General features: G+C 44.9%; 1 protein-coding gene across 7 annotated transcripts in view; it reads left to right on the top strand.

Annotated features, from left to right (window-relative positions):
- Positions 1-27,984, top strand: part of CACNA1E (calcium voltage-gated channel subunit alpha1 E) — a 495,006-nt gene that overhangs the window by 159,476 nt on the left and 307,546 nt on the right. For all 7 annotated transcript variants that reach the window (XM_073011718.1, XM_073011715.1, XM_073011713.1 and 4 more), the window contains one exon: positions 9,572-9,838. In XM_073011718.1, the coding sequence (XP_072867819.1) occupies positions 9,572-9,838 (267 nt within the window). The remainder of the gene's footprint in view (positions 1-9,571; positions 9,839-27,984) is intronic.

Genomic DNA, 27,984 nt, shown 5'->3' with positions numbered 1-27,984 from the left:
TAGAGATTATTTAAACAAAACGAAAGTAGCATAACTGGAAACTTTGAATTATTCTATTAATACTTGACTACATATGGAGGAATATTATTGAAAAATGTGGTTCAGTGATGGGGTGGTTTTGTGGAAAAATACAAGTCTTTAAAGGAAAAAGCTAAATCGTGAGTGCATGTATATGTGTGTGTCCAAGGAGCTGGCTTGTCAGTGGTGTTAGGAGTATTTCAGAAATTCTCTCTTGATTGAGAATTACATTTCCACCTTTCCAATTTGTAAATGGCACATTGGGAATATTCAGAAACCTGCAAAAAAGCCTGTAATTCTTCACATTTGAATGTACTCTATTAAGCCTGTCTGAAAGCTCCCTGTAGCATGGGAAGATAACCTGCATGTTTGTACACTCAGCTGACAGAACTTGAGATCACACCAGAATCTGGTGCATGTCTTTGCAAACATGTGTGTGTCATTTTCATATGTAATTCTTCATAAGGGAAATAGGCATGATGACATTTGCCTTTTTGTAAAGAAGAGATAGAACCACTTAATACTGTAGTTGATATGGGTTTTTTTGAAGCAGGACTTCATTATGTTTAATTTTCTGTGGAAAGGGATCTGAAAATATTCTTTAGGTGGGGAGCTGTTTCCTTTTAATAACTGATTCCCCAGATCTTATTTCAACTCCGTTTCTAAGAGCAAGAGATATTCCTCATAAGACAATGAACCCTAATGTTTAATGATTGGTAAGACAGGGCTTGGGCAGTTAGTGTGCTGGGGAAGTTACCCCTGAGTTACAGGCACTTAATTTCCTACAAGGGAATTAAGTACCCCTTTTTGATATATATTTCTTCCTGTTTATATCATCTGGATTTATGGCCACTCAATTCACAAGAAACAGCTGGGAACCCCTGGCAGCAGAGAGAGAGGCTCCTAGTCAGAGCTAGAATGTGTTAGGGGAAAGGTAGCTCCTCAGACAGGGCCCAGATACCTGACTGATGCCGAAGCTCTTTTCCACCAATAACAGTTGCAGGAGATCCATGCATTCATTGACAATTTATTTTGCAAAGGCTTGCTATGAGGATAACATAATGCAGGCACTCTAGGTAATAAAACAAAGAGAAAGATATGTCCTTTACTCTTGAGAAGCTTACACCATAGTTGAGGAGACAAGGCATACATAATTGAAAAATTAATATGAATGTAATGGTGAAGTTACAGTCATGATGATATCAGTGAGAAAACACGGTACTATGAATGATACAGAAGTTCTGTGAATTTATAGGAGGTACACGTCATAGAGTTGGAGCGATTATGAAAGGCTTTGTGGGAGAGCAGATTTGAACTGAACCATGCATAGAAGGATGCCTAGGAATGGGAGAAGCAGAAAAGAGGAAGAATGTTTTTGGGGCAGTGTGAAGCAGGTGCTGTGAGCGGGGCTTTGAGGCAGGAGTGGGCATGACACGTTTATTTATGTACCTCATACTATGATACATGAGGAGATGGTGTTGGAAAGATAGGTTGAATTCTGATTGCCTTGAATTGTCAGGCTAAGCTGTTTGGCCATTTTATAGGCAGTGGGGGAGCCACTGAAGTGATGACAACGTAACATGCATAGCAACTAGCATTTTAGGAGGGGGAGCTTGCTTTGAAGGATTTACAGTGATGTCACTTTTACACATATTGAGTCTGGGGATGAGGGATAATCCATATACAGTTACCCCTAACTTAACTGGACACATGGGTCTGGAAATGAGTCAAAAGGTGAGGTCTAGGAGCTAGATGTGGTGTGGAGGGGGTAGTTGAAATGGCAGGTAAGGATATAACCTTGAAGAGAGAGAAATTAGACAGAGGAGAGAAAGGGGTTTGGGACAGACCCACGGGTGCCCCACAGGTGAGAGCAGTAAGAGAAGGAGAAGGAAACGATGAGAAACTGGGAGATGTGGTAACTGGGATGCCAAGAAGGATGACCTCTGAGGAGAGGGGGAGGTCAGTGGTGTCAAATGCTGCAGAGTGGTCAAGGAAAAGGAGGGTAAAAAAAGGACCATCAGCGGTTCAGTGGGAGTCTTAGAGCAATTTCTGTGGAGTAGAAGGGGCAGAGCTAGTAAATGGCCTACCCAGGTGTACATTTCAAAACTGGCCTTAAGTCCATATCATATGGGAATGCCTTCTTCACTTTGATTATTTTATACCAGGTGGGTGTAACCAGCTGCTCAGTGTAGGAGAGAGTGGGAGAGAGAGGGTGTGGTGATGGACAGGTGGTGGCTTAATCTGCTGATGATTCCAACACAAAGGGTTCTTGGAGAGGCAAGACTGGTGGGTGCAGTGGAATCTTATTCTCTTCTCTGGGCCTTCAGGGACCCTCTAGGCTTGACTGCAGCTGTGAGCTGCATTTTCTATTACTGTGGCATTATCTTCAAGAGTGAAATGTAGGGAGTGGATCAAGACCAGGCAAGACATGAATCCAACCTGGGCACCTTCTCCTAGGCACTGCCTCCTTTGGGTTAGTCCCTGACATGATACCTGACACGTGGAAAGTGCTCATTGCATGTCTGCTAAATGAATGAATCTGCCTGAGCCCACCCGGGCTGAATGAGCTTTGCAAGGTGTGGGCTGTGTTGTGTTTTCTGAGGCAAGAGGCCGTGGGGGTGGATGGATGTATGTGCTCCTGCTGGTTGTTCTCACCCTCTGCTCATCCCCATCAGTGGGAGCTGGAGCGCTGCTGAGTCCTCCTGCTGCTCTTTGCCTTGGCTGAGCAGCAAGGTTGGGTCCTGAGGGTGGGAAGGGAAGTAGACAGTGATGGGCGTGGGATCCTTTGCTGTCTGGGGCTACACTCTAAACCTTCAAATCAACTTTCCCAATAAAGCTTAATATCTATTAGGGTAAGCATATTTTTGGCTTTTCTCTGGGCTGAAAAGTGACCTCATCTTATGGAAAAGAAAGGCTTGAAGTGGTAATGCTATAATCTTCATGATCCTAGATACACTGAAAGAAAATAAAAATGCTGATTGGCTAATCAACCCCATGTATCTTGTGTACCCCCCTCCCCCAACATCCTAAACACTCACGCTCCAGGCTGCTGCTCCATGCCTCCAATACTAGCTCTTTCAAAGAGATCTCTTTTGGATTCTTCCCCTTTCCGGCTGCCTCCAGTGGGAGGGGATGGCTCCCCGCTCTGTTCTCTCTCAGTGCTCTCCTGTGGTGCACTCCACATCCTGCCTTGTATTTGAGCCCTTCGTGGGTATGTTTTCCCTTCTCCTCTTTTGAACTGTAAGTTTTTAGAGGCTATGACTGTGTCTAATTTATCTCTGAGCCCCAGAATCCCTGAGAACAATGTGTGGCACATTGAAGGGGATTAATGAGTATTTGTTAAGTGGGTTTATAAATTCATGAATAAGTAAACAAACACACAGCTCTCTCAGGTATCATGGCCTTTGGGTCTCCAGACACTGGTCTCTACCATTTTTTTTTTCCTTTTGTCCTCCATTCCTCTTTCTGACCTGATCTCAGGCACTTACATGTCTGCGCTCCTCTGTCCATCCCCCGCACAACAGAGTGTGTTCGTCCCTGGCTGCGCTTCTGAAGTCGGCTTTCAGAAACAGAGTCTGTAGACATGCAGTGTTTCCAGTGTGTTACCGTGGTCACAGCTACTGAAGGTGAAATATACATAACAAGTACTTATGTAGCACTTACTTATTGTGTGCCAGGTACTGATCTAAGAGCTTTATGCATATTAACTAACTCAATTTTCATAACAGCCCAGTGGAGCAGAATGGTATGTATTCTTAGCAGTTAAACCCTCTAGGAGACTCTCTGGTTCAAGGTCATGCCTTACCTCTCTAAAGCTCAAGATCCTGCTTATAACTTGACTCTCAAGCAAGGAAAATATTATTTTGACATGCAGTATGTTAATAATGGTCACATATTGCAAAGAATCCTGTCCTTATTATTAGGAGATCTAGATCTGCTATTTCCTAGCTCTGTGCACTGGGACAAGTCCCTGACCCTCTGGGTGTCAGATAACAGGATGTGCCTCACAGTCCTTCCACAAAGATGCAATGAGAAAACATTACGGTTGGCACCCAGGAAGTGATGGGTTGTCATAAATGAATGGTTTGTAAAACATTTTAAAGCCTACTTTGCTGACCTGTGGTTAGCTGATCGCATGTTGGAGTGTGGGGCTTCTCGGGCTTAGGTTTGAGAGATGCTGATTCTAGGGATGGACATTACATAAGGATGTGAAGTTATGTTTTCACCCAAGTAAGGGCTGTGAGGTATTGTGAAAGCCACCAGACTCCCAAGATGTCTGCATTGCCATAATGCTCCTCTGCTCCACTATGCATTTGCACATGGTCTCCTGCCAACTTTTTTCTTAAGAACCCACTCCCAAATCCTCTCTGCATTATGTTCCTTAGAGCACTGCTTTGCATAAGAGTCTATTTCTTGGAAAAGCTCAACGGAGGAAAAATAGAACAAAAGGGGCTCTGATAACTTAAGCATAAGCTATCTGAGTGTAACTGGCAGGGTGGGGGAAGATGAAGGAGCAGGCCTGGTGGGAGGGGCACAGGCCCTTTGGATGAAGCCCACATTCACAGACTTCTCAGTGATGGCTGAAAAATCTCTTATGAAGATGGCCTAAGGCCTGACAGATCTGGGAAGAGCTTAAGAATGAGGGTAATAGGCCAACTGCTTCTCCAACTTTGCCACTCATGTCCATCTGTCTTAGTACAAACTCCCACAGGCGGTATGGTCTGGGGCAGTGTGGACACCTTGTTTTCTGCCTTTTCCAGAAGAGGCTGGAGGGACTACCGACCAGTCCCCTGCACTCCTGATTGCAGCTCGATCATACACTGCAGTAGAGGGGCTCCAGGATAAATGCTTTGAAATGAAAGAGTCTTCATAGGCTTTATAAACTAGGAAAGTTTTCCACTTGCTTCCTTAGCTCCTGTCGGGTTTCCACTTTGCAGGTCACTGCTTTCAGAAAAACATGGAGCATTTGGTAACCCCATCTTAACTTGGGAGGCTGTGTGTGGGACTGTACTTTCCAAGTACTGTGAGATGGGCTGGCTGCATTGTGGTGAAATTTAGGACCTCAACAAAGTCCCATAGGGGAGTAGAGGGCTGTTGACAAGAGGTCAGAGCCTAGGAATGTCTAGGCTCTGAGGCATGGTGCATGGGGTGCTGGGCTGTCAAGCACTTGTGCTCACAGTGACATCTCACAGAGACCAGTAGATGGTGCTCTGACAACAGGAAAATACAGTTACTGTCCCTCTGAGGCTGGAAAGGGATTTTCAGATGGTCTTCAAACTGGTTTCCAATCAGAGTTATGACTAATTGCTGATTTTCCACATTTCCATTTGTGGATCCTTAATAGGATAGTGGAACTGGGGGCACTGGAAGAAGAATGCCCACCACATTCCCATATGAAGAGCATGACTGCAATATTCTGGTCATGAACTTTTTCTGAGGATCCTCCTGGATCTTGAGGGCATGGTGCCAGGAACACTTGGACTCTGATCAAATTCAATTTGAGGATGGTAAGCATAGCATTTCCATAGGCTTAGTGTCATTGCATAGTTCCTTCTCTTGATGAACAATTTAGAATTACACTATTGCTGCCCTGAAGGACGGCACGGGTTTTAGAAAGAGCCACAAATTGGAAATCAGATGTGTTAGAAGTCCACATGCTGCCTCTTAGATGTGGGCAAACGGTTTAACATTGCTGAAACTCTGCTGCTTTGTCTGTCAAGGGTCGTGATACATGTGTTGCCAGGCTCACCTCAGGAGTTTGGAGTAAGGGTCAGCTGTGGGGCTTATGTAAACTGAAAACTATTAAACGCATATATTATTCAGTCATTAAAATTGTAGCCACTGGCGGGGCATGATGGCTCATGCTATCACTTTGGGAGGCTGAGGCAGGTGAACTGCTTGAGCCTAGGAGTTCCATACCAGCTGGGGCAACATAGTGAGACCATCGTCTCTATAAAAAAATAAAACCAACAACTGTAGCTGCCTTGGGGGCTGGTAGAATGGGGGATTAGAGAGTATGATACCAGTATAGAAATTCATAGATCTCAAAGCTCTCAAAAGCTATGACAGCCAGGTGGGGGTGGAAGATGAGAGTCTGTCTTCCTGCTAGCACTGCTGCCCTTAGGCCAAGTCTCTTCCCAAAGTCATTTATGCCATTATGTTTGCCCCTTTCCTTTTGACTGCACCCTTCAAGAATTATCCCTTTTAACTCACTTACATAGGTGCTGAAACTCCCTAAGGTATTCTACATTATTCCTACCTATGCATTTATGATTCTTGTCTCCTTGGAAGGCAGGTATCAACTCCAGTGTGTCGTCGCATTTGCACATGTAATATCCCGTCTTGAGTATTCTAGGCCTCTAAAGAATTACAACAGCCACAGAGAACACAGGACATGGAATACTGGATCTCTGCTGACATCTGATAACATTGAAGACACAAGTCAGGGATCTCTGATGTTCCAAGAACGACGTCTGGGAGGTAAAAGGCTAGTGAGCCCTGCTTACTCTGGGCATTAACAAAAAGGTATGCCACCCGCCAGCCTGCTGAGGCACAACCACAAAGGAAAGGGGTGAGGTGACAGCATGAGAGTGAAGTTTGTGAAGCTTTCTGGCCTGCGAGGCTATACAATTTAGATAATCTAGTGTAAAAAGGTACATGATTTATGTCATCACCCATCTTGTTCATTATTGTATCCTCAGTGCCTAAAACAGTACCTGGCACGTGGAAGGTACTCAAAAATACTTCTCTAATGATTTGAATGAATTTTGTGCTATGGATTATGGTACTGTCTGAAAGCAGTGACATGCATTTAATAATTTTTGAAAGTTGTTTTTCTAACCCTATGTAGTTTACAGGGATACCAAGATAGCCACTTGAAACTAGTGCTAAGTGACTGGCTGATGCGACTTCATGGTTCACAGCACCACCCTCCCTCCGTTTCACATCTGACTAGGTATTCAGACAGAAGAGGACCCTCTGATTAAAGCAGGAGGAAGGACAGAGTAAGGCAGTAATGTGAAATCAAAATAACAATTAGAGCTGACTCACTTTGAATAGTAATTTCACCTGAAATGCGCTCCCCTGAATCAAAAGGTCAAACGCCTTCCCCAAGGGCAGCAGGCTGGACATGTTGAGACAATTCCTTTGGATTTCCAGTACTCAGAATTTTCCTTCACACACACACACAGGCGCACACACTCACATACATTCTCACACAATAGACACATGTCAGTGCTCACATGGCCTTGCCCACACACACACATACTCGTAGGAACACACGTGCCATGCACTCAGACATCACCTCTCAACAGTTAATCTCACTTCATAGGCGTGAAGCCATACTCACCCATGGTTTCCAACTTCTGGGCTTTGGTTAGTGTCTTTGTTTCCTTCCTCAGCCCCTCCTTTCCTTCTTCCTTTCCATTGTTCAGGTTGGGAGGATTTGGAGAGGACTATGTGTTGAGCCAAGGCAGGAAAACGCAGAGGACGGTGTGCCCCAGCTACTGTGGACATGGGAGGGGACGGCTGGTCCCTGTCCTCAGTTCAAACCGCCAGTCACCTGTGGGGAAGGGCTTGGCGGCTAAACAGGAGCTCTTTCCCTAGGGCTTGGAGTCCACCTTTCCCACCTCTGCAGCTCAGATACCAATTCTATTTTTTTTTCCTACATTAATGGGGTGGGTTTGAGAAAGTCCGTGGAGCTTATTTGGGAGTAAAGGATAGGGGGCTGGAGGATCCTTTTGATTATTTGCATTTCGAGAAGGGTAGATTTAGCCCATAACTCACCATGGAGGGCCCTTCCAGGAGAGGTGGGGCAGGGCTCTCCTACAGCGGAACCAGGAGGCCTCCCCGTGAGGGCACAAGCTCCCGCTAGGAGCCAGCACCAACAGCAGAGTGTGGAACCCCCAGAGGTCCTAGCCTTCCCCACGGGGCCTCCCAGATGCTAAGTGGGGAGATGGGGAGATGGTGTTGCCCAATCCTTGGAAATCCTTGGCAGTGTTCATGGAGCATGGGAGGTGCGGAGGAGCGGCGACGCTGCCATGGCGCTAGGCGCGCAAAGGCCCCGACTCCTCACTAGGGCGGCGGCGGGCATGTGGCAACGCGCCAGGCACAGAACAGGGCACAGCACTGGGGACACCTCTCTGCAGGGACCCAAGGCGCGCGTGCGTGTGCGCCTCACGCCAGGCCCTGGCTCTCTTGCGGAGACTCCGCCGCGTCGCCTGCTGCACCTGCCTCTCTCTTCTCGGCATTACTTGGGGGAAAGGGGACTCTTCACTGGACCTTTGCAGAGGTGGCTGCTACCCTTTTGCCACATAAATCAAGAAGGCAAGCCAGCCTCACCTCCCAGGAACCTCCAGCCTTCCGGCTGCGTCCCCGCCCCTCCCGCCTCACCAGCTCCTCCCCCGCTTCTCCCGGCGCTCGCGCGCGCCTCGCTGCGCCTCTGCGCTCCGCTCGCTCTCCCCTGCCTCGCCTCCCCCCTCTCCTTCCGCATCTTCTCCAGCGCTCCGCCGAGGGCGCTGCCTGGGTGGAAGAGGAAGACCCAGCCGTTAGTGAGGAAGTTCGGTCTGTGGACAAGTGTGGTGCCAGGCCGCCGCCAGGCTCGGCTGCAACCTGTTCCTCGCCCGCCGGTGCTCGCTGCCCGCCAGCTCGCGCTCCCGCCCTCTCGGCGGCGCAGCCGCGGATCGCTGTTGCATGCTGATCCGGGGAGGCGGCGGTGGCGAGCGCTCCGGGCGGATGCTGGCACTCAGGCTTCGCTGCTCTCTGGATGCTGCTCAACTTCTAGCCCAAGCGCAGGAGCTTTGAAGTCATTTGTCCCTTTCGCTTGGATCGACTTCTTATTTTGAGATTTGGGGCATTGCGGTTTACGCAGGAACCTCAGTATCGCTCTCCCCACCTCCTTCCCTCTTTCTCCAACCTTTGGATGCGTCTCTGCTGGCAGATATAAAGACCCAAGTCTTCGCGGTGGAATTTCTTAGATGGACTCGTGGGGACTGGCGTTATAAAGCATGTCACCGTAACCCCGTCCTCGTCTTTGTTTATTTTTTTTAAAAAAGTTCTTTTGTTTTCAATTTCCCCTCCTTCCCACCCCTCCCCCCAACCAATAAATCACCAAACTGTTACCTAGCGGGCCGGTGCCTGCCTCTCTCCCTGAACTAGGTGGTGCGTCTGCCAGAAGAGGAGCTATGTTTGAAGAGCAGCCTACTCCACCCCTCTCCTCTCTGGTCCCTGAACACCACCACATACTGGCATTTTGAAAACAATATTTTCCTCCAGGAACTGAGCACCCCCAAGCCCTACCCCCTGTTTTTTTTTTTTTTTTTTTTTTCCTTCTTGAGGAATGGAGCTTCGCAGAGGTTGCGTTTAGATTCAACAGTTCACAGCGGCGGGCTGCTGCTGCCGCCTCTCCGAAGAGCTCGCGGAGCTCCCCAGAGGCGGTGGTCCCGGTGCCTGTCTGGATGCGGCTCTGAGTCTCCGTGTGTCTTTCTGCTTGTTGCTGTGTACGGGTGTTCGGCCGCGATCACCTTTGTGTGTCTTCTGTCTGTTTAAACTTCAGGATGGCTCGCTTCGGGGAGGCGGTGGTCGCCAGGCCGGGGTCCGGCGATGGAGACTCGGACCAGAGCAGGAACCGGCAAGGAACCCCCGTGCCGGCCTCGGGGCAGGCGGCCTCCTACAAGCAGACGAAAGCGCAGAGGGCGCGGACTATGGCTTTGTACAACCCCATTCCCGTCCGGCAGAACTGTTTCACCGTCAACAGATCCCTGTTCATCTTCGGAGAAGATAACATTGTCAGGAAATATGCCAAGAAGCTCATCGATTGGCCATATCCTTTCTTGCCCACCATAACTCCCTCTCCCCCTTTGCATTTCTTTGGGTAAAGGGGGGTACCTAGCATGGAATGTATCCCCCCACCCCCTTCCTGGTGCCAATTTGCCCCTTTGCTGAAGCGCACTCTTCGGTGCATCTAAGGGGCAAGCTTGGTGCTGTGGAGACCGGTTTGGGCACTAGTGTTTTTCAAGGTAAGACTTTTGGTTTTTTATTTTTCCTATGTGGAAATCTCTAGTGTCCCTGGGTGCGTCCCTTTCTGGGCTGGGCTTTGTCTGATTCCCAGCCTTCTCCCCACCCCTACTCCCTTCACATGCCGCCCTCTACATAGATTGGGTTGCCCCAATGCTTCCTTTCATAATCAATTCTCATTTTCCTTTCTTTAAGCCAGCCACTCTGCCCATACCCCCCACCAGCCAGGAGGCACTGCACTGTCTTCCTGTATGGAAGTCAAGGCTCCATGAGGAGATTTATCAGTTCAGAACCTCCCAGGGCCAAAACCTTGTATACAGATAGACAGATGAATAAATAAAACAGGCTTTTGGCTGGGGACTCAGCTAACTCTGGGGACTTAAGTTTAAGTTCCACTGAAAGTGGCATGAATGAGTGTCTGTCAGAGGAGGTGATCTCTGTTGCCACAGCTCAAACAGCTCAAACTTGGAGTTCTCCTCTCAGCCAAGGAGGAGCAGCTCATCAGGCCCATCCTTTCCTTGGTCCTTGGTTGGGTACTCTTGCTTCTTAGTGCTTGACCCAGCTGGTTGCTCTCCCAGTGTCCAGGATCCAGGTGGATCTCCTGGGCCTGAATTCATCCGCTGAGGCCAGAGGTGTGCATGCAGTCTCTCTCTCCGTAGCTCCAAAGGAACTGCTCTCCTCAAAGCTCTGGTGGGGGCCATCTCTGATGGTGGTGGTGTCAGAGTGAACAGACATGGAAGGAGCTTCTTTGCAGGTTTAATCAAGTGCACCAAATGCAGGCTGCTGATTAGGCAGCTGGCTGCCTTGTTCTTCACTAAGGATTGGACGCCTGGCAAGGCCATTAGGAATTGGGGGTGATGAGGTAGTGAAGGGGATTAGTGGGAGGCAAGCTAGTGGTCTGGTGTTAAATATGGGGATGGGGTTGGACACATGGGACTTTGGGAGGGAGATTTGGGAGGGCTGCACCTGCAAAGAAGGCCCCCTTTTTTCTCCCCTATTCTCCCTCTTTCCCACCCTCACCATCCAGGTGTGCAGCAGTGAGGCAGCTGGAGCTGACTTGGGTCTCCAGTATTAGCCAGACACGCAGCTCACTTCCCACAGGGCCTGGGCATCTCCCTACTCCCCCAACCCCAGCCTCTGGCCTTCCCCTCCTTCTCTAGTTCCCTGCCTCAGCAGCTCCATGATTGGCTGGCGCGTGGTGCTTCTAGGCAGCACCCCTCATTAGAAACGAAGGAGCATCTCTAAGCAGATATTCTTCCTGCTGCTGTTCGCATCCTCCCACAGCCACCCCTGGCTGGGCTTCTCCCTCTCTTCTCCTCTCTGCACCCCTCTCCCCTGTTCCACTCCCACAGAGTGATCCTGGGCCATCTATTGCCTGAGTTAAACGTATCTAGCTAGGGAGGTTTCGGGCGGGGGAGGGGTCGGGTCCCTGCAGTCACGCCTGCCGGTGCGCTGCACAAAGCGGACAGATCTCATTGTGTTGTGTGCTGCGGCTGCAAATATTCCTCTAGGCAGTCTACGGATTTCCCAGCTGGGCCCTCCTTTCTCACTTGGCTTCTACAGTTCTCTAAATCTTCCTATGCACCAGGTGCTGCTTTGCTGTGCCACTCTCTTAAGGACGTGTTTACTCAGGCGCCCTCCCGTTTCTTTGCGGTAGACAAAGCCGCCCAACCGCCTCGCGGGTGGCAAAGTGTGCCAGCAGCCATCGTTGGCACCTCGGACAGCGCCGCTGAAACTCCCGGTGGCCCGGGGCTCCCCAGTTACCCCGGTTCAGCACCTCGGGGTACTTCCGGCCGGGCCCAGGCTTGGGGCTGAGAAACCAGGCACGTTTCCTACACCACGCGGTCATCTTTTTTCACGTTTTCTCTTCCGCTGCAAAGACACCGCCTTTCCACCAGGCGTTGCGAGCGCGCAAGGTGCGGCTGTGAGTTTTACTCCTCCCTTTCCTTATCTTTGGCCAAAATGGACCAAAGAGAGTCAAACGGGAGACTCTCAGACTCTCGAGGGAGTTGATTTCAGCATCATGCTCAGTGCCTTGGCCCCAAGCCCTGTCCCAATGGTCTCTTCTGTCTGCATAGTTGGCAATTTCACAGTGGTTCTACAGCATGTAGGCTGTGGTAACAGTGTTCAGAGAACATCTGCTAAGGTGTTTAGTGGAGCCCTGTTGGAAAATGTAAAATACACCATGTACAATGTAGTTGACTAATATATTCCTTCTGGTGGTGACCACGTGGAAACATTGGGCTTCCGTGGGAAACGCACCTAAATTCCTAGTCTCACCTTCCTTTCCTTTCTAAACATCCAACTTCCCAAATAATCTTACTTTGTCTTACTGGAAGTCAGTCTGGGTAGTGGTTGCCCATAAAGTTTTGGAGCTAGGCTGCCTGGGTTCAAATCCTAGTTCCTTCACCAGCTCTGTGACCTTGAAAAGTTATTTCATTACTCTGTGACTCAGTCTTCTTATCTGTTAAATGAAGATAATATTAATACTGGGAGAATTAAATGAGTTAATATATATCACGTGCCTAAAGCATTATCTATTTACCCAGTAAACACTAGTTGTTATTATTAATGGTGTCTTTCAGAAATTTCAGCATGCTTGAAGTGGGGAGGGGTCTTAGTTCAGGTGAAGTCTTCTAGATTCTTGCCTCTCAGAGCGCGGAGCTGCATCCACATCACCTGGGAACTTGCTAAAAATTCAGAATCCTCCACTTCAATCCTGCTGAATCAGAATCTGCATTGTAATAAGATCCCTATGTGATTAATATGCTCATTAAAGTTTAGGAAGTACCTCTTTGCTCTTTGTAAGTGCCAGATTTTTTAAAAAATTTTTTTAGAAGGAAAGGTTGTTCAGTTGTTCAGAAAGCATGTCAAGACCTGCTTTCATATTGACATATGCACATTTAGCATGCTTGAGGATTTTGTTTGTATTACAACACCTTTTGGGATTTACATTTTCATTGCCTGCAGAAAGTCACTGTGGGACAAGGGGGATAATGTACACTTCTATGTGCCACATTAGTGGTCTCATCATGCTGTGCGTTACTGGTCTTTAATCATGTTTGTCTGAAAAGATTGGTTAAATAAAAGGAGTGGTTTAATTTATGCTTGTAGGATTACCCTGACTTGGAGGGGGAGGGTAACCTTATCCAGTTATTAATAGGGGAGGTCTAGTTCTTATGGGAAGAAATGCTCAAGATAACCCAGATTTGGCGTGAAAGATGGTGGCAAGTCAACAGCCTACTCTGAATGTGTTTCATTTTTCTTGGAAGCTACATCTGCATAGGGAGATAATTTTATTTTCTTATGGCACTTTCCTCTGCAGTGGATACCATACTCTTTTTAAAAATGCTAATGTGGTTTAAAATGTGATGTTACATTCTATATGATTCCTCCTTTTCTTTTTTGCTCATCTAATAGATCTTCTCTGGCAGTGGGCTGTTCTGGGTGCCCTTCCATGTTCATTGTGCTTCACGCTTACCAGCTCTCACTCTTTCATGCCCAGGGCCAGTTACCCTGTGGGCATACAGCACCTCTCATGTGGTTTGCAGGATGCCCCTCACTTGTTTGAACTTTTCCAGGTCACGGGTATGAAGGGAAGACGTAATGTGTCTGGCTTGGAGACTCTATGCCAGAGTTGGGCAATAGGATATGCCCCCCACACCTCCATCACCTTGGTTGTCTCAGCAGGGGAGCACATGTTTTGTGTGGAAATGAATATGGCTTACAGTAGGAAGGTCAAATATGTTTGCAGCCCTGAGATATTGAAGCTCATCACAATGAACCTGTGGACATTCATCCATGATTTCTTATTGTAGAGAATTTCATTGTATCCCCAAAGCACTCTGGCTATAGATCAGAGATTGTATGCTTTATTTTTATGAGTCTCCCATTATAAAATGTCCATTTATTTTGGAGGATTTTGGTGAGGATTACCAAAAGTTTTAGTTCTTTTTTTTTTTTTTTTTTTGAGACGGAGTTTCTCTCTGTTGTCCAGGCTGGAGTACAGTGGTGCCGTCTGGGCTCACTGCAAGCTCCGCCTCCTGGGTTTACTTTCCACATTCTCCTGCCTCAGCCTCCTGAGTAGCTGGGGCTACAGGCGCCCGCCACCACGCCCAGCTATTTTTTTTTTTGTATTTTTAGTAGAGACGGGGTTTCACCGTGTTAACCAGGATGGTCTTGAGTTTTAGTTCTTAAATTTCCCATTTTGGTATCTTCTTTTCTTCTGCTTTTGTTGTCTATAAATATACAGCACATTGCAGGATAGTAGACTGAGGTCCTGGTAAGAATTTCAGGTTTGATGTAATTCTAGTGAATCATGAGGCAAGATGCCTTGATTAGGGAAGACGATGGCAGCTAACAAGGATGAAATCTGTAATTATATCCTATGATCAGATAATGCAGAAAGGATTCATATCTTCTGTGTACCTGTGCACAGATGCAGATGTTGAAACAGATAGTGACTGCAGCTGCTACTGGAGCTGTAGGAGAAAGGTCTTCATTTTCTGAGCATCCCAGGACAATCTCTGAATTGCCTGTTGGCTTTGCTTTTGATATGAAGTGTGGGTAATGTTTCATCTGGAAACCAGGCCATGACTTGTTGTGGGGACCATTTGTAATTGGGATGCAGCCTGGAAAATGAGTTGGAGTGAAGGAGTTTGACAGAAATGAAATGACTTAGGATAGGGACAAAAATATCCTCAATGTGATAGTTTTGTCTGTTGGTTTGCATGTCATTATTTCTCCACTTCCCTCCACTTGCTGTTTCTGCAATAGGCGCAACGCATGCTATGAATTAAAGAAAGAAGAGGACAGTAACGAGAACAGGCCTGCTTTTTCTTCTTCTGAAACATCGAGACTCTGAAATTATTAGCTCCATCCAAAATTACTTATCTCTTTATAGCATTGCTGTACAAAATGTAGGTGTTTTTCCCCCTCAAACTCTGCTGCTTTCCCCCTTCTTTACAGGAACATCTGGTTTCTTTCAATCTTCATATTCTTAGTGAAAATAAAACTGAGTGAAGCTTTGCTAAGCTCTCAGAACTCTTGCAAACCTTTGACTCCATATGTTTGATGAGCAGGTCAACTGCCCCCCTTACGTCATGCACAGGGCTGCCTGGAAAGCTACAGACACCAAAGCCCAGATGTGCAATCCAGTCCATCAGTGGTGACTCTGCTGATCTTATTTTGCTTATCATTGACCACAAAGACATAAAAGAGGAAACCTGAATGCAACTCTAATTAATATCCTTTTATTCAAGGAAAGAGAGAGAGAGAGACCAGGTCTTTACTTTCTCTTTCTGCCCATCTTTTCATCTTTCTATATTTCTGCCTCTCTCATTTTTAGGTTCAGCCTTTGTGAATAATTCATTATATGTGTGGGTTTTTCCTAGGATTTTCAGAAAAGGAAGGTTATTTGTCTTCCTCTTGGATAGGATTATTAAGGTCTCTCACAGAGGGCCAACTTCAGAAATCTACTTTTTCCCTAAGACCTTTGTTTTCTGCAGTGGGACCGTCACACAACAAAAAGGAAGCTGGGGAGAGATCTTGTAACCTGCTTTTTCTTGTCATTTGTATGATGACTGCCTCCTACCCAGCCCTGTTACATTTGAGTGCCCCCAAAATATGCAACTACTAGCCTTTTCTACTCAGAGGCCATGGGTAAGTGGAAGGTACGTGTCACTCTGAATCCTCTCATCATCTTGGGTTTTCACACTGATAAATGCTGAACAACTCAGCCAAGGAACAGTCCTCTGTAACCATTTCTTTTCAAATTCCAGTGTGAATTTTTGTAGGAATTACAGGGAGCAGGGGTAGTTATGGGGACCAGACGTAGAAATTAGTGTCTAATATTCCGCCACCACTACCACCACCACGACGTGGCTTCTAAAGCAGTCCCTTCCAAAGAGGAATAGAAATATGTTAGTTTTCCCAAGCCTTCTAAACATGCACAGAGAGGACGCATGTGTGGGTTCACCCATCAGTCATGTTTCCAGCATCGATCTTAATTAAGGACAGAAGGTACAGCACAAAGTTTTTAGACTCCCCCAACCTCGTGGTTTCTTAGTGTTAAGCTTATTGCAGGGAGATGTTTATGGTGTATCTTTGCTCACTGAGTACCCCAAATATGTTTCCTTATAAACCTTGATGAGCCCCAGTGTCCTCATCTCTGGAAAGCAGGGAGCCACTAGAAGATGTGTTTTTATAAGGTGAAGATAGGCCAGATTAAGAGGAACAGCAGTGAATGACTTTAAAATGTGTCAGTTATCCAAGACATCCTCCCTGCCGCCTCCCAGAGCGGTGGGTACTTCTTAGGAGCTTCCTTTATTGTATTTTGAGCTCCAAATTTGTAGGACTAAATAGTTCCACTCTTAATCCTCTTACTTATTAAAAAAAAAAAAAAGAACCTCAAATAGACCCATTTGTAAAGCAGTAGTTAATCCCAGAAGCAGGTGGGTGGGGCTTGGGAATGATATGCCCAGCCAGGCTCCAGCCACGCTCCAGCCACGTGAGGCTTCAGAGAGAGGCCCTGCCTGGCACCTGTGCCAAGTGTGGTTTTTTTTGCCTGTGGGTGGTTGATTTGAATCACTGTTGCAACTCTGCATAATCTTGAGGCTATATTTTTTTGTGTGTGCTGCATTTGGTCTTTTGCTGCATTTTTGCTGCATTTGGGCTGCATCGGTTCTCTTCATCTCGGGAGAATTTAGAAAGCTTCTTCCAGATATATGCCTGAGCTTTCCAAAGACTTGTGTCATTAAAGGGGGGTGTCATCTTTCTTCCCTTTGGGGGAGGGATAAAAAGGATGTAGCTGGACGGTGAGTAGCAGGCTAGAAGGGAAAGGAAGAAATGCTCTGGTGTAGATCATGGACGGAGCCTTGATGATGCTCAGTCTATGGCATCATTGCTGAGATGCAGGACATCGTGCGTGGCCTTCTGGATCTAGAGCAGAGGCTCTGGAAACCAACAGTAGGAGGAAAACTAATTCTCTCAAGTCTTTCTCAGCCTTCAGCTTAGCTGTAGGTTGGAAGTTTTTCAAACTTTCTGTGCCTCTTTCTCAATTTCCACACCATTGTCTCATGGGACTGGTCAGAGCCAAAAAGCATGAAATGGATTTTCAACAGTCACTCACTAACGTCTTGGCAATCTCCAGCTGTGTTCTCCTGGGAACTGTTTTGCTGCTTTTCTGTCAGCTACCATTCCTTTCAGCAGGTGATTTCCATCAACATCAAGGCTAATTCCTAATTTAGTTCCTTTGTGTTGAAGTCAGACATAGGCAGTCTGCCTGTTTCATCTATACTGCTGGCTGTCAACCTGTGTCTCAGAATCACCTGAAGGACTTGTTAAAATACAGATTACTACCCCCTACTTCCAGAGTTTCTGGTTCAGTAGGTCTGAAGTAGGGCTGGAGAATTTTTGTTGGTTGCAAGTTCCCAGGTGATATTGATGCTGCTGGTCTTGGACATCATGCTTTCAGAACCATTGCTGTACGTGATTTTGTTATCTGCCTGGCAATGCCTTTCTAGGAGGCCAGTGTTACAAATTGCTGATGCATTTCCTCATCCCAAATTTCTCTCATTTACCAGCTAAAGCCCTGCTGCTAACAAAAGCTTATGCTTTGGGTTTGGGTAGTGAGGAGGCTTTAAGATTTCTCTAACAAAATGCTGATGACCTTGAGAACAGGGACATATTAGGCAAAATATATGCCATTATCATCTTTGAGTTGGTTTATCTTGTTCTTTCAGGACTTATCACTGAGACCAGGCTCTTCTGAGAAGGGACATGCCCCCATTTAATTCCAGCACCTAGCACATGCTGGCACATGGTGAGCATTCTGTAAACTTTTGTTGGATGATTTATACCCAAATTGGCTACTGTTGAGTTAACAAGCATCAACAAAGTGCCTTGGGTTGCCCTGACCAGGACCTGTAAGACCAGGTGTGGCCCTGGGGAGGGGACAGGAGGTTGCCAGGAGGTGGTGTGAGGGCAGTGGATGGCTAGGAGGGGAGTGAAGGGTCATCACATGGGAATTGGGAGGCTGTAAAATACAAGATTTAGCTACTTCATAATTTTCCTCAGGATTCTTTCAGTTTCTGTATTGCTTAATGCGGGCTTTCTCACTGTAAAAAACAAAACAAAAAAAAAAACAGGGTATTTGTTATCTGGCATTTGTTACATGGAACCCTTTATTAATTGGTGTATAGTATAATGACAATTGAGATTGTAATGGTGACCCCCTAGGTATCACAGAATGTTGGAGTGCTTTCTGAATATTGCCAAGGAAGCATTCATTGCATTATATCCAACACAGTTCCAATGGTATGTGTACTTCATTGTATTTTGAGCTTTGTGTGATTTATAATTCATATTGATTATGTAAGTAGCTCATTATCACTTTTTTTTGTTAAATTAACCAAAGTGTTCTTCTCCAGCTATACCAGATGACAGAGGAATTGGTATGTTGTTCTAGAAATCAGCCCTTTTAGTTCTAGAATATTATAGGACCTGGAGGTGAATCATGGTGCAATTGTCATGTATCAGGTGATAGTAAGAACAAAGTCATTATTTCAAAAATGGACTAACAGCTCAGCAGGCCTTAGATTTACTGGGGAAGTTCCCCAGCTGGTAAGCTGGTATTACATCTAACTGGGTTTGTTTGTTTCTGTAGGCTAACATTGAAAATAAACCACCAAGATTTCCAAGAGAGCTTTCATAAGCATGTCAGCAAGAAGTTGTCAGATGATACCTTCCCCAGCTTGACTCTGAGTTATCCAACTTTTGTGCCTTGGGCTTATTTTCCTGCTCTTTTTTACTCCCACTTCCCTCATCCTTGAAGGTCAGGAGATGATGAGCTCTAAAATGATTCAGTTGTAGGGTGATGGTCTTTAGGTTCTTAAGGGTCAGTGTGAAACTCTGTGGAACTTTAGAGTATGACCTGAATAAGTATCTGAGTAGTGACCTGAGTAAGTGTCTAGATGGCATCTAGATGACTCTTTTTGGAGTGTTGGGACCATTAAGTCCCATCGTCTCTAGTACGGTGTTTATTCATTTGCTTTCTATATTGGGATCACAAATCCTACTGACATCTGGTTGATGCTATAGACCTGTCTCTCCTGAAAAATACACATACAATTTTGCATTCAATTTTGAAGGTCTATGAATCACAATTTAAAAACATCTATCCTGTTAAAAAATTCCCACAATTTGGGATGTTAGGATGCTGGGCTATCAGGAGTAGTGATTCTCAACCAAATATCAAAGGTTTTATAAGCAAGTATGACAGGAACTTTATGTAAAGGAGCTAGAAAGATATGGTTGCACTGGGCTGTCAGCCAGGCTGCTGTGAAAGAACACAAACATTCTAACCAAAGGGCATGAATTCAATACAGAAACTCTTTCTACATCACTGTGAAAGATGACTGTCAAGCTGGAATACTTCCAGTAACAGGGTGCTCTTCCGTTATTAAAAAACTTAAGATATAGGAAGTGGAAATATTCCTCCTTATAGCTTCCATCTGTTCTTTCCCCTCCTGTTTTTTGTTTTGTAAAGCAGTATAGACTCAATCTACTTCCTTTCACTTGATGATCCTGTGACATTGAACAGCACTGTTGGTGGACTTTTGGTGATGATAGACATGGCTCTTGGCACATGTGGCCCTTAAAGACTTGATATGTGGCTAACGTGACTGAGAACTAAATTTTAAATTTTACTGACTTAATTTTAGTTAAGTTAAATTTAAATAGCCACATATGGCTAGTGGCTACTGTACAGGATGGCACAGGCAGAGGGGATGCATGATGAGTCAGAAAGCTTAAGCTTCCCTTTGGTTCTGTCATTCGTTAGCTTTGTAACTGGGCAGGGTCTCCTTGGCTTGGTGTGCAGTGCTTCTCAGGAGCCACCCTGCACATTGCTCCAGCTTTCCTTGACCACTGTAATCACTGTCTCTCCAGCTTCAGTGGCTCTTCCAGGCCTCCATGCCTTTGCACTTGCTGCTCTTCCACCTGGAATGAGTCTGGCTTTAAGATTATACTCAGAGGTCACTTCCTCTGTGAAGCTTTCCTTGATTTCTCTTGGCCGAATAAGACCAGCTTCCTCCTTTGGGCTCTCATAGGGCGCCTTATTTATTACTTTGTTGTAACACATACCACATAATTTTAGTATTTGTTTAAAATCCCTGCAAGGGTGGGGGACGTTACCTAATTACCATATAATAAGGCAATGCTTATTAACATCAGCATGTAACACATTAGTTTGAATTAAAATACTTTTTAATTTTTTTTTTTTTTTTTTTTTTAAGAAGTGGCATTCTGTTTCTGACTTGAGGTAGTCAGCTAAAATCTCTGGACCTTTTAATATGAATTGATGACGGAGTTAGTTTTCTCTTACTCTATTCTCATTCAGTTTAATTTTTGAATCTAGATTCAGTGTTTCTATCAAGTACATTTTATCTCCTTGCTTTTGCTCCAACGGTTTATCCTGTAGAGATCCTTTTCAACTGAGAACAAGGAACTAAGATTCATTGAGCATCTACCAAATTTCAGGCTCTACTTCAAACAAGTATATTATCCACATTTTAAATATGGGGAAGCTGAGGCTAAAGAAGATTAAATCGCTTGCCCAAGAAGATCAAATGACTTGCCCAAGGTCACCACCAGTGAGCTTGAACCAAGTGGTCTGAATCCAAAGTTGAAGTGATTTCTACACCACACTGTCTATGGACTCTGGTGTTTCATGGGTGAGCTCCCCACCCTGAGTGCTACGTCATCTGCAGATTTATAAGCAAATACTTAATGTTTTCATTCGAGTAATTGATAAAAATATATTTAGAATCAGGGACCCCCTTTCTGCTTATCATCAGTGTATCAGTCAGTGTGCGCTGACTGTTCAGCTTTTCTCAAGTATTCTGAACTGTCTTTAGCCTACTGACATTTCTGTATTTTGTCTGTAAAAATATTGTGTGCGATATTCTTGTCACATGCTTTACTGAAATGAGTACACACTTTCATGACTGCTTCGTGTCTATTTTAAACAGGATGTAGCATCTTGGTTTCTCCAAAGTCCACCTTAGGTATCATTTTCAGAGACTCAGACAATATTTTATTTCTTTCTTAGACAATAAAAGTGTTGTGTCCTAGATCTCAGGAGTTGAAAGGATATTAGATGTCATCTAGTCCAATGCCAGTTGATGAAAGCTTCACTTTAGAGTTCAGGATTTACCAGTCTCTGCATGGAAGCATTAGGGTATTAGGGTGTCGTTATTAAAAACATGACCTCTGGATTCAAATCTCAGTATCACCTCTGCCACTTCATAGCTGTGTGCCTCAGGCAACCTGCTTACCCTTGCGGTGCCTTGGACTTTTCAAATGTAAAACAGAGATAGTAATTTGCTTCTGGGGTGTATCATAGGATTTTTGTGAAGGTCAGATGAGATAATACATGCAAAGTGCTTAGAACCATGTTTGGCAAATAGTAAGCTGTGAATAAATCTTGGTTATTAGTATGTGGTTAATTTCAGATACATAAACATTAAACTTCTGCAGCTCTGTTTTCTCTTTCCAACAATGCTGTCCTACTTCCTCCTGGCTCTTACAAGTTTCTAACCTGAGTGCTGCCAGATAATGTTTACGTGACCTTGCATTGGTCTCATTACCTCCCTGAGCCTCAGTGTCTTCAGATGTGAGGTGGAGGTCACTTTCCCTGCTTTGCCTACCTTATAAGACTGTTGCGAGGTTAGCATTGGCTAATGTGTATGAAAACCCTTTGCAAACATATTAGGTATTAGTACTAGTGTTAATGTTGATAGAGTTTATAAATATATAACACTTATTGAACATTTACTATGTGCCAGATTACTGTGCTAAGTGCTGCCCATGAATTATTGCATTGATTCTTCACGACGATCCTACAGAGATAGGCATTATTGTTTTCTGTCTTTCATAGTTAGAAGGATTAAGATGTGGAGAGGTTAATTCATTTCCCCGGGATCGCCCAGTAAGAGCTGGAGGCCTGGATCAGAGCTGGTGCTCTTAATCCCTGAAGCTAAATAGTCTTTCCACAAGCCTTTTTTTCTTCCTTGTCAAAGTTATTGGGTTTACATTTTTAAAAATAAAATGTAAAATATCTACATCAAAACCTGTTTCCTTTATATGTTTCTAATGCTGATTTTATACCAATATTGTACCTAAGGACACATTTGGATTTGCAACCAGAAAAAATATCTTCAGGAGCAATAGTGATGCAGAATTTTCCCAGCAAGCTTTTGATAGAAACAGATAGGATATTTAAAATGATCTATAACCTTAAACAAACTCACTTGGTTTTGTCTTTGTTTGAACAAAAATGATAGCAAAAAATTTCAGATGGCTTGATGGATGGTATGTAGAAGGATCCCCTTTAGATCCTTGGTATCTGGGCAGATTTTCCTCCTGGCGGTTGCCAGCTTCCTGGCTAAATACTTCCTGTCTGCTTAGGTTTCTTGGGTATTTAGGGCCTCTATGTTTGTTCTATCAGATAAGAGAGAAAAGATTGGAATTCGTGAACTGTGGAGGAAGCTTCTGAAAGGGTTACGGTGCTGTGGGGGGAAGGGGAAACCTCCATTGCTTGGGACTCTTGGAAATTTGCCTAATGAGCTTGGTGAAGGTCCTCTGCTATGGTTATTAGGGGCATTTTACCTGTGGGAAATGTTTACTGGTATGGACACGAATGGAGAATTAGGATGCACCACTTGGCTTCTGGAAACCAGACAGAACACTCAAAAGAAATTAAGGAGTGGGCCTAAAAAGTTAAAGGAACTGCCTCTCCTTTCTGCTAACTTTGGATTGTTTTTGCATGGAAATTTGTATTTGTGAAATAACTGAGCCATATGGATGCACAAGGATGCATGTGTTCTTCTAGTCTGTTGATATGAGGAGCAGTTGAAGGGTGTGGGCTTGTCTGGAGGTGGGGTGAGTAGGTGGATGTGGTAACATGAGGAGGGAGCAGGTCTGGGGAATATGGGCCTATGTCAATCCAAGGATCTGGGCATTTTGGCAAGAGCACCCTCCCTTCTCATAGAGAGGTATTTATTTATTTTTGAGATCACCATCTGCCCCACCACCTCCCCCCACCTGAAGTTCTATGGATAAGGATGTTACATCTCTGGGTAACCTCTTTCCCTGGCGATGATTAAAGAGTAACAAATGCCCACTCAGAAAGACTGTACAGGCTCAGAAAGACTGAGCTCATTTCTGTCACAAACATCAGTAGACAGGCTCAGGAGAGCAAAGCAAAGGAATAGATTCTAGGAAATTAGAACTTCTAATAGCTTTCTATACTTCCACTGTGAAAAAGGCTGGGTGCAGAACACCCTGCATAATCATATGCCTTACTATTTCTCTTTTTCTCTTACCTTCGTGTCTTTTTAATCATACAATTTTGCCATCATTCTATAGGGACCCCCCCACCCCTCCAGGCCTGGAGAGCTTTCTGTTCCTCAATATGCATCCCTGAGAATGGATGAAGGAAACTAACCTTTAATGAATGCCTTTTGTATGACAGGCACTCTACAGTGTGCTCTAGAGGAGTATATCATTTCATCCAACCCCGTGTGAAATGGATATTGTTCTCATTTTATAGATGATTAGCCTAAGGTCACAGATAGATGTGGTCTGACTGGTGCCACTGGCTGCTCTCTTTCAATTGTTTCATTCTGCCTTGGGTTAGACCAGAAGACCAGCAGCTACTCTTCCCTAACAGAGTATCTTTTTAGGATGACACTGTGAACTACTTGCATGTATCTGCAGCATCATTGGGTATGAGGCTAACTCACGAGGGAGTGAAGGATCAGTAGATGGGAGAAGAGCAACGATCTCTTTCCCCTCGCTGTGGTCATCATGACATGGACCTGAGACATCCTGCCCTGAGTCACTGGAATGCGAGCTTGAGTCAGAACCTGAGATCTTTGCTATTTTGTCTTTTCTCCCAAAAAACTCCACTGCCACAGTTCCTTTATCACTCTGTAGAGCGCGTTTGGTTTGGAAATGCCAGTGCCCCTTTCAGTATTAGCATGGAAAGTCCATTTTCTTTTTTCCAGTTCTCAAAGAAGTCTACCCTCAGTCCTTTCTGTTCTGGGGTACCCACAGTATGAGTCATAGTGTGGAGGTGGCAGCTTTCATGACCTTCTCTTGAAATTTTACATACTGAATGCGGCTTTTTAAGGAAATGAGGGTTGGGGTATAGAGAAACTGCAGAAAGACTCTTATATCCTGATACAGAATATAGAAAAGGCTTATAGTAGGTTTGTGGAAAAGCTGCCCTTTTCCACAATGGTTCACCCCCAGGCCACCACTGTGGGGATTCTAGCTTTTCATTAACTCTATTAGAGAAGCTGCTAGTCAATCCAACTGGTCATGGAGTTCCTATGCTTGACAATTTAGAAGTATTTCCATGGACTCTAGACCCTTTCATGATGTCCCTGGCTGTGCCAGGATTTCCATTTTGAATGTTATTGTGGTATCTCTTCATTAGTAATTTCACCAAAAATGGCTTCTGTCAGTTGTAATCATGTGTGCTCTTTCTTTCTCCTCCATGTCCCTTCCCATCATGTTCCTCATTAGCATCACAGAATACTAGAATATTAGATTTATAGAGAATAAAGTGAAACTTGAATCAAACTCACACTTATCTATAAGAAAACTGAAGGCCACAGAGGTTAAATGACTTGCCACAAGTCTCTCAATAAGTGGCAGAGCAGAGACTAGAACCGAGGGCCCCTGACCAAGTGCCAGCATCCTTTTGTCACATTTTCTCTTCTTTCCTCTGTACCCTTTCTGTGCTCAACCATCTTCCCTCTAGTACCTTCTTTCTCTTCTGGGGCTTCCTCATCCTTAGCAAGTATATGTTTTTGGTGTTTGGGGCATAGGCGGCTGGATATAAGGATCATTACTAATAAGAAAGGACTTACGTAAGAAAAAATAGGAATGGACAAGAGAAAGATATTCATAGAGGTGAAGCCAACCAGCAGAGATCCAGTGAGAATCAGATACAGTGACTCAGAAAAATGGTTAATGTTCTTCTTTCCCAAATATATTGCTGGAGAACTTTGTGAAATGATAATATAAAACTCAGTAGGCAGTGGACTTCTACCAAGTGTAAAACCAAGAGCAGACCTCAGCGGATGGGAGAATAGATGGATGCTTAGGCAAGCACTCATCTCAGAATGGTTGCTGGGCTCTTCAGTAGCCCTAAAAAAGGCAGGCTATCCAGTCTCTGCCTTAAGAGGTAGCTCTTTGAGAACAATTGAGTACTCCTGGGAAGGAGGAAGCAGCTCAAATAAAAAGATCCTTAGATCCCTTTCTTTTAGAATTCTCAGTTGGAGCTAAGAGACCAGAGAATTTTGTTTGATTATTCTGATTATTCTGTGTATAATAGTTTTCCAAGCTTTTCAGGGCATAGGTCTGAGAGTCCAGAGAGGTTTCTAGCCCTGGTTCTAGAAAAATCTCACTCCTTTCCTAGTCTCAGTATGTACATCTGTAAAATGAGTGTGTTGGAATAGTTACTAAGACTCTAAGGTGCTTTTCAGTTCCCACTGTAGTGCCTCTGGGATTCTAGTTTCCATCATTGTTCTCTCAGCTGATTGGAGGATACCATTAACTTTCTTGGTCTCCAGCATTCAAAGCCTGGCTGCACATTAGAATCAGCCTGGGAACTTCTAGAAATGCTGATACCTGGACTGCAACCAAGACAAATTAAATCCAAATTTCTGGAGATAGGACACCTGTATTCTTAATTTCGAAAAGCTTTCCAGGTGATTCTACTGTCCAGCCATGGCTGAGATCCACTGATCTTCTAGACTGAGAGGAGCCAATTACCTGACTTCCTTCTGTTTCTTTTGAGTGTACTTTGATCATGTCTTGGCTGCTCTCTCTCAGTTTTCTTGCAGGCTATGGTGAAATAGCAGGAGCCCCCTGGGTATCTTGAAATGTAGCCTGAGAGAATGGGGTGATTAATTCTTATGTTTCACTGCATTGACAAAGCCATTCACCTGTGGCTGCTTCCTACACACCTCCAGCTGCACAGGTAACAGCCTTCTGTAACGAGGGGGATGGACCAGACATCGTGAACGCAGATCTAGCTGAGGAGGCCATTTGAGGCTGAAGGACAGAGAAGGCTCACCAAGGAGGCCCTTGAGCAAGTGACTAAAAGTTGTTGACCTTGCTTCCTACCTGATTGATTCACCCTTATGCATATGAGGGTTGATCCAGCATGACTACCGTCAAATACAGGAGTCACCTCCATAACGTCCTTGACACTCCCCTGGGGATGTGGAACTCACAACAAGTGCTGTGCTGAAACTGGCTTGTCCCAGCTCTTGAGTGTCCTCTCTGCGTGTCTCTTCCAGACTCCGTGTTCAGTGATGTCAAGATGGTAGCTTGAAATTGGCCATGGAGAGAGTATTTATACTCCAGAAATTTGCGAATGTTACACATGGGGGCTTTCCCCCCAGTGTTAAACATCTATTAGCACAATACTTAGTTTTCTACTTAAGAAGTAGTCCATTCACTTGTGGAACAGTGGAAGTTCTTCTCTTCATTGCTCCAGATCTGTCTTCGGATGGGTACTCTGCATATTGGATCTTAGTCTTTGCCTCCAGAATAACTTTAAAAACATCTGAGCCCCTTCAAGCTAGCCCTTCAGATATTTGAAAGCAGCTGTGATGTATTTCTCAAGTCTTCCCTTTCCAAGCTGAGTATCCCTAGTTCCTTCAACATTATCTCACGTGGTTTGCAGGCTTGGTAGGTGTCTTTGAATGCCAGGGCTCAGTTGCAGAGTTTTCAGAGGAAAACAAACATTCTCCTACAGGTGATCTATGGACTCTTTCACAAAAGGCTTTTCATTTTTCTTATGCTGTCTCAGTTCCATGATGCTGGTGTTGATATGAAGTGGGGTGTAGTCTTGGGTGGGGTTGCTGATTGCACCTCATAGTCATCTTCCCTGAAATGCACGTTGCTGCCAGAACTCTTGATGGGCTCCAATTCATCAGAGTGTCATCAAAACACAAATTCTCGTTTCTGAAACAGGTAATTTTCCCACTGCTGTTTTGTTTTCTTCCAGAGGCTTTTAATGCTCCCCTTTTCTTTTTTCCCTTTTCTGTAGCATTCAATCATTTGTCTGCTGTTCACCAAAACGGTGTGTTGAATGACAGCATTTTGAGTCCAGGATCCAGTCACACACAAAACAAATGAATTTGTTAAGACTTATCCAGCTGTCTGTAACTGCAAGGGGCATGGCAGTGGGAGGAGGGAGGGAGCCAGTACTGTTTTATTTTCTCAGAACCAGCACTCCCCATCCTTTGGGAATCAGGGCCCAGATGAGTCTGGAACTGACCTGAATGTTGGTTCACCAAAGTAGCAATCGTGTGCGCTTCCTTTCAGTCATTTTATCCAGAGGGCAGGGTCCTGGGAGTCAGATGGGAGCTATTTGGTCTAAAGTAATGAGAATTTGGACTTGGCTTCATAGCCAGCATTACATGAGTAATGCTTAGGATCTTTTGTTTTGAGTAACTGAGTCCATTGACCTCCATGAGAGAGCAGCAGGATTGTATTGGCAAACAAAAGGCCTTTTGGGGAGTTCTCTGCCTCTTTGTTATGTTCTCAATATTGCTTTATTTGTCTTTCATTCATTAGGTTTTAAGTCTTTAGGAGTAGGTGTGATGGCATTTCCATCTTCTTGACAGCAGGAAGGGGGAAGAGAGAGAGAGAGGGATTAAGAAGGAGAGAGGTGTGTGTCTGTTCAGGACAGCCTGTCAGATGGTGAATTTGAACAGAGGCAGCTGTTGTCATGGCGATGGCAGGTTGCATCCCACCACCATGGAAACCAAAGTTAAAAAACTGATGTTAAGGCTGGAAGTCACATGATGCATTTTTGTTTTGTTTTGTTTTAAAAAAAGAAAAGGGGTTTGGTTTTTTAGTCTTTTT

Source organism: Chlorocebus sabaeus, chromosome 25 (genome assembly GCF_047675955.1).
Source record: "Chlorocebus sabaeus isolate Y175 chromosome 25, mChlSab1.0.hap1, whole genome shotgun sequence".
Classification (NCBI taxonomy): Eukaryota; Metazoa; Chordata; class Mammalia; order Primates; family Cercopithecidae; genus Chlorocebus; species Chlorocebus sabaeus.
This window is presented reverse-complemented; position numbering and strand designations above follow the sequence as displayed.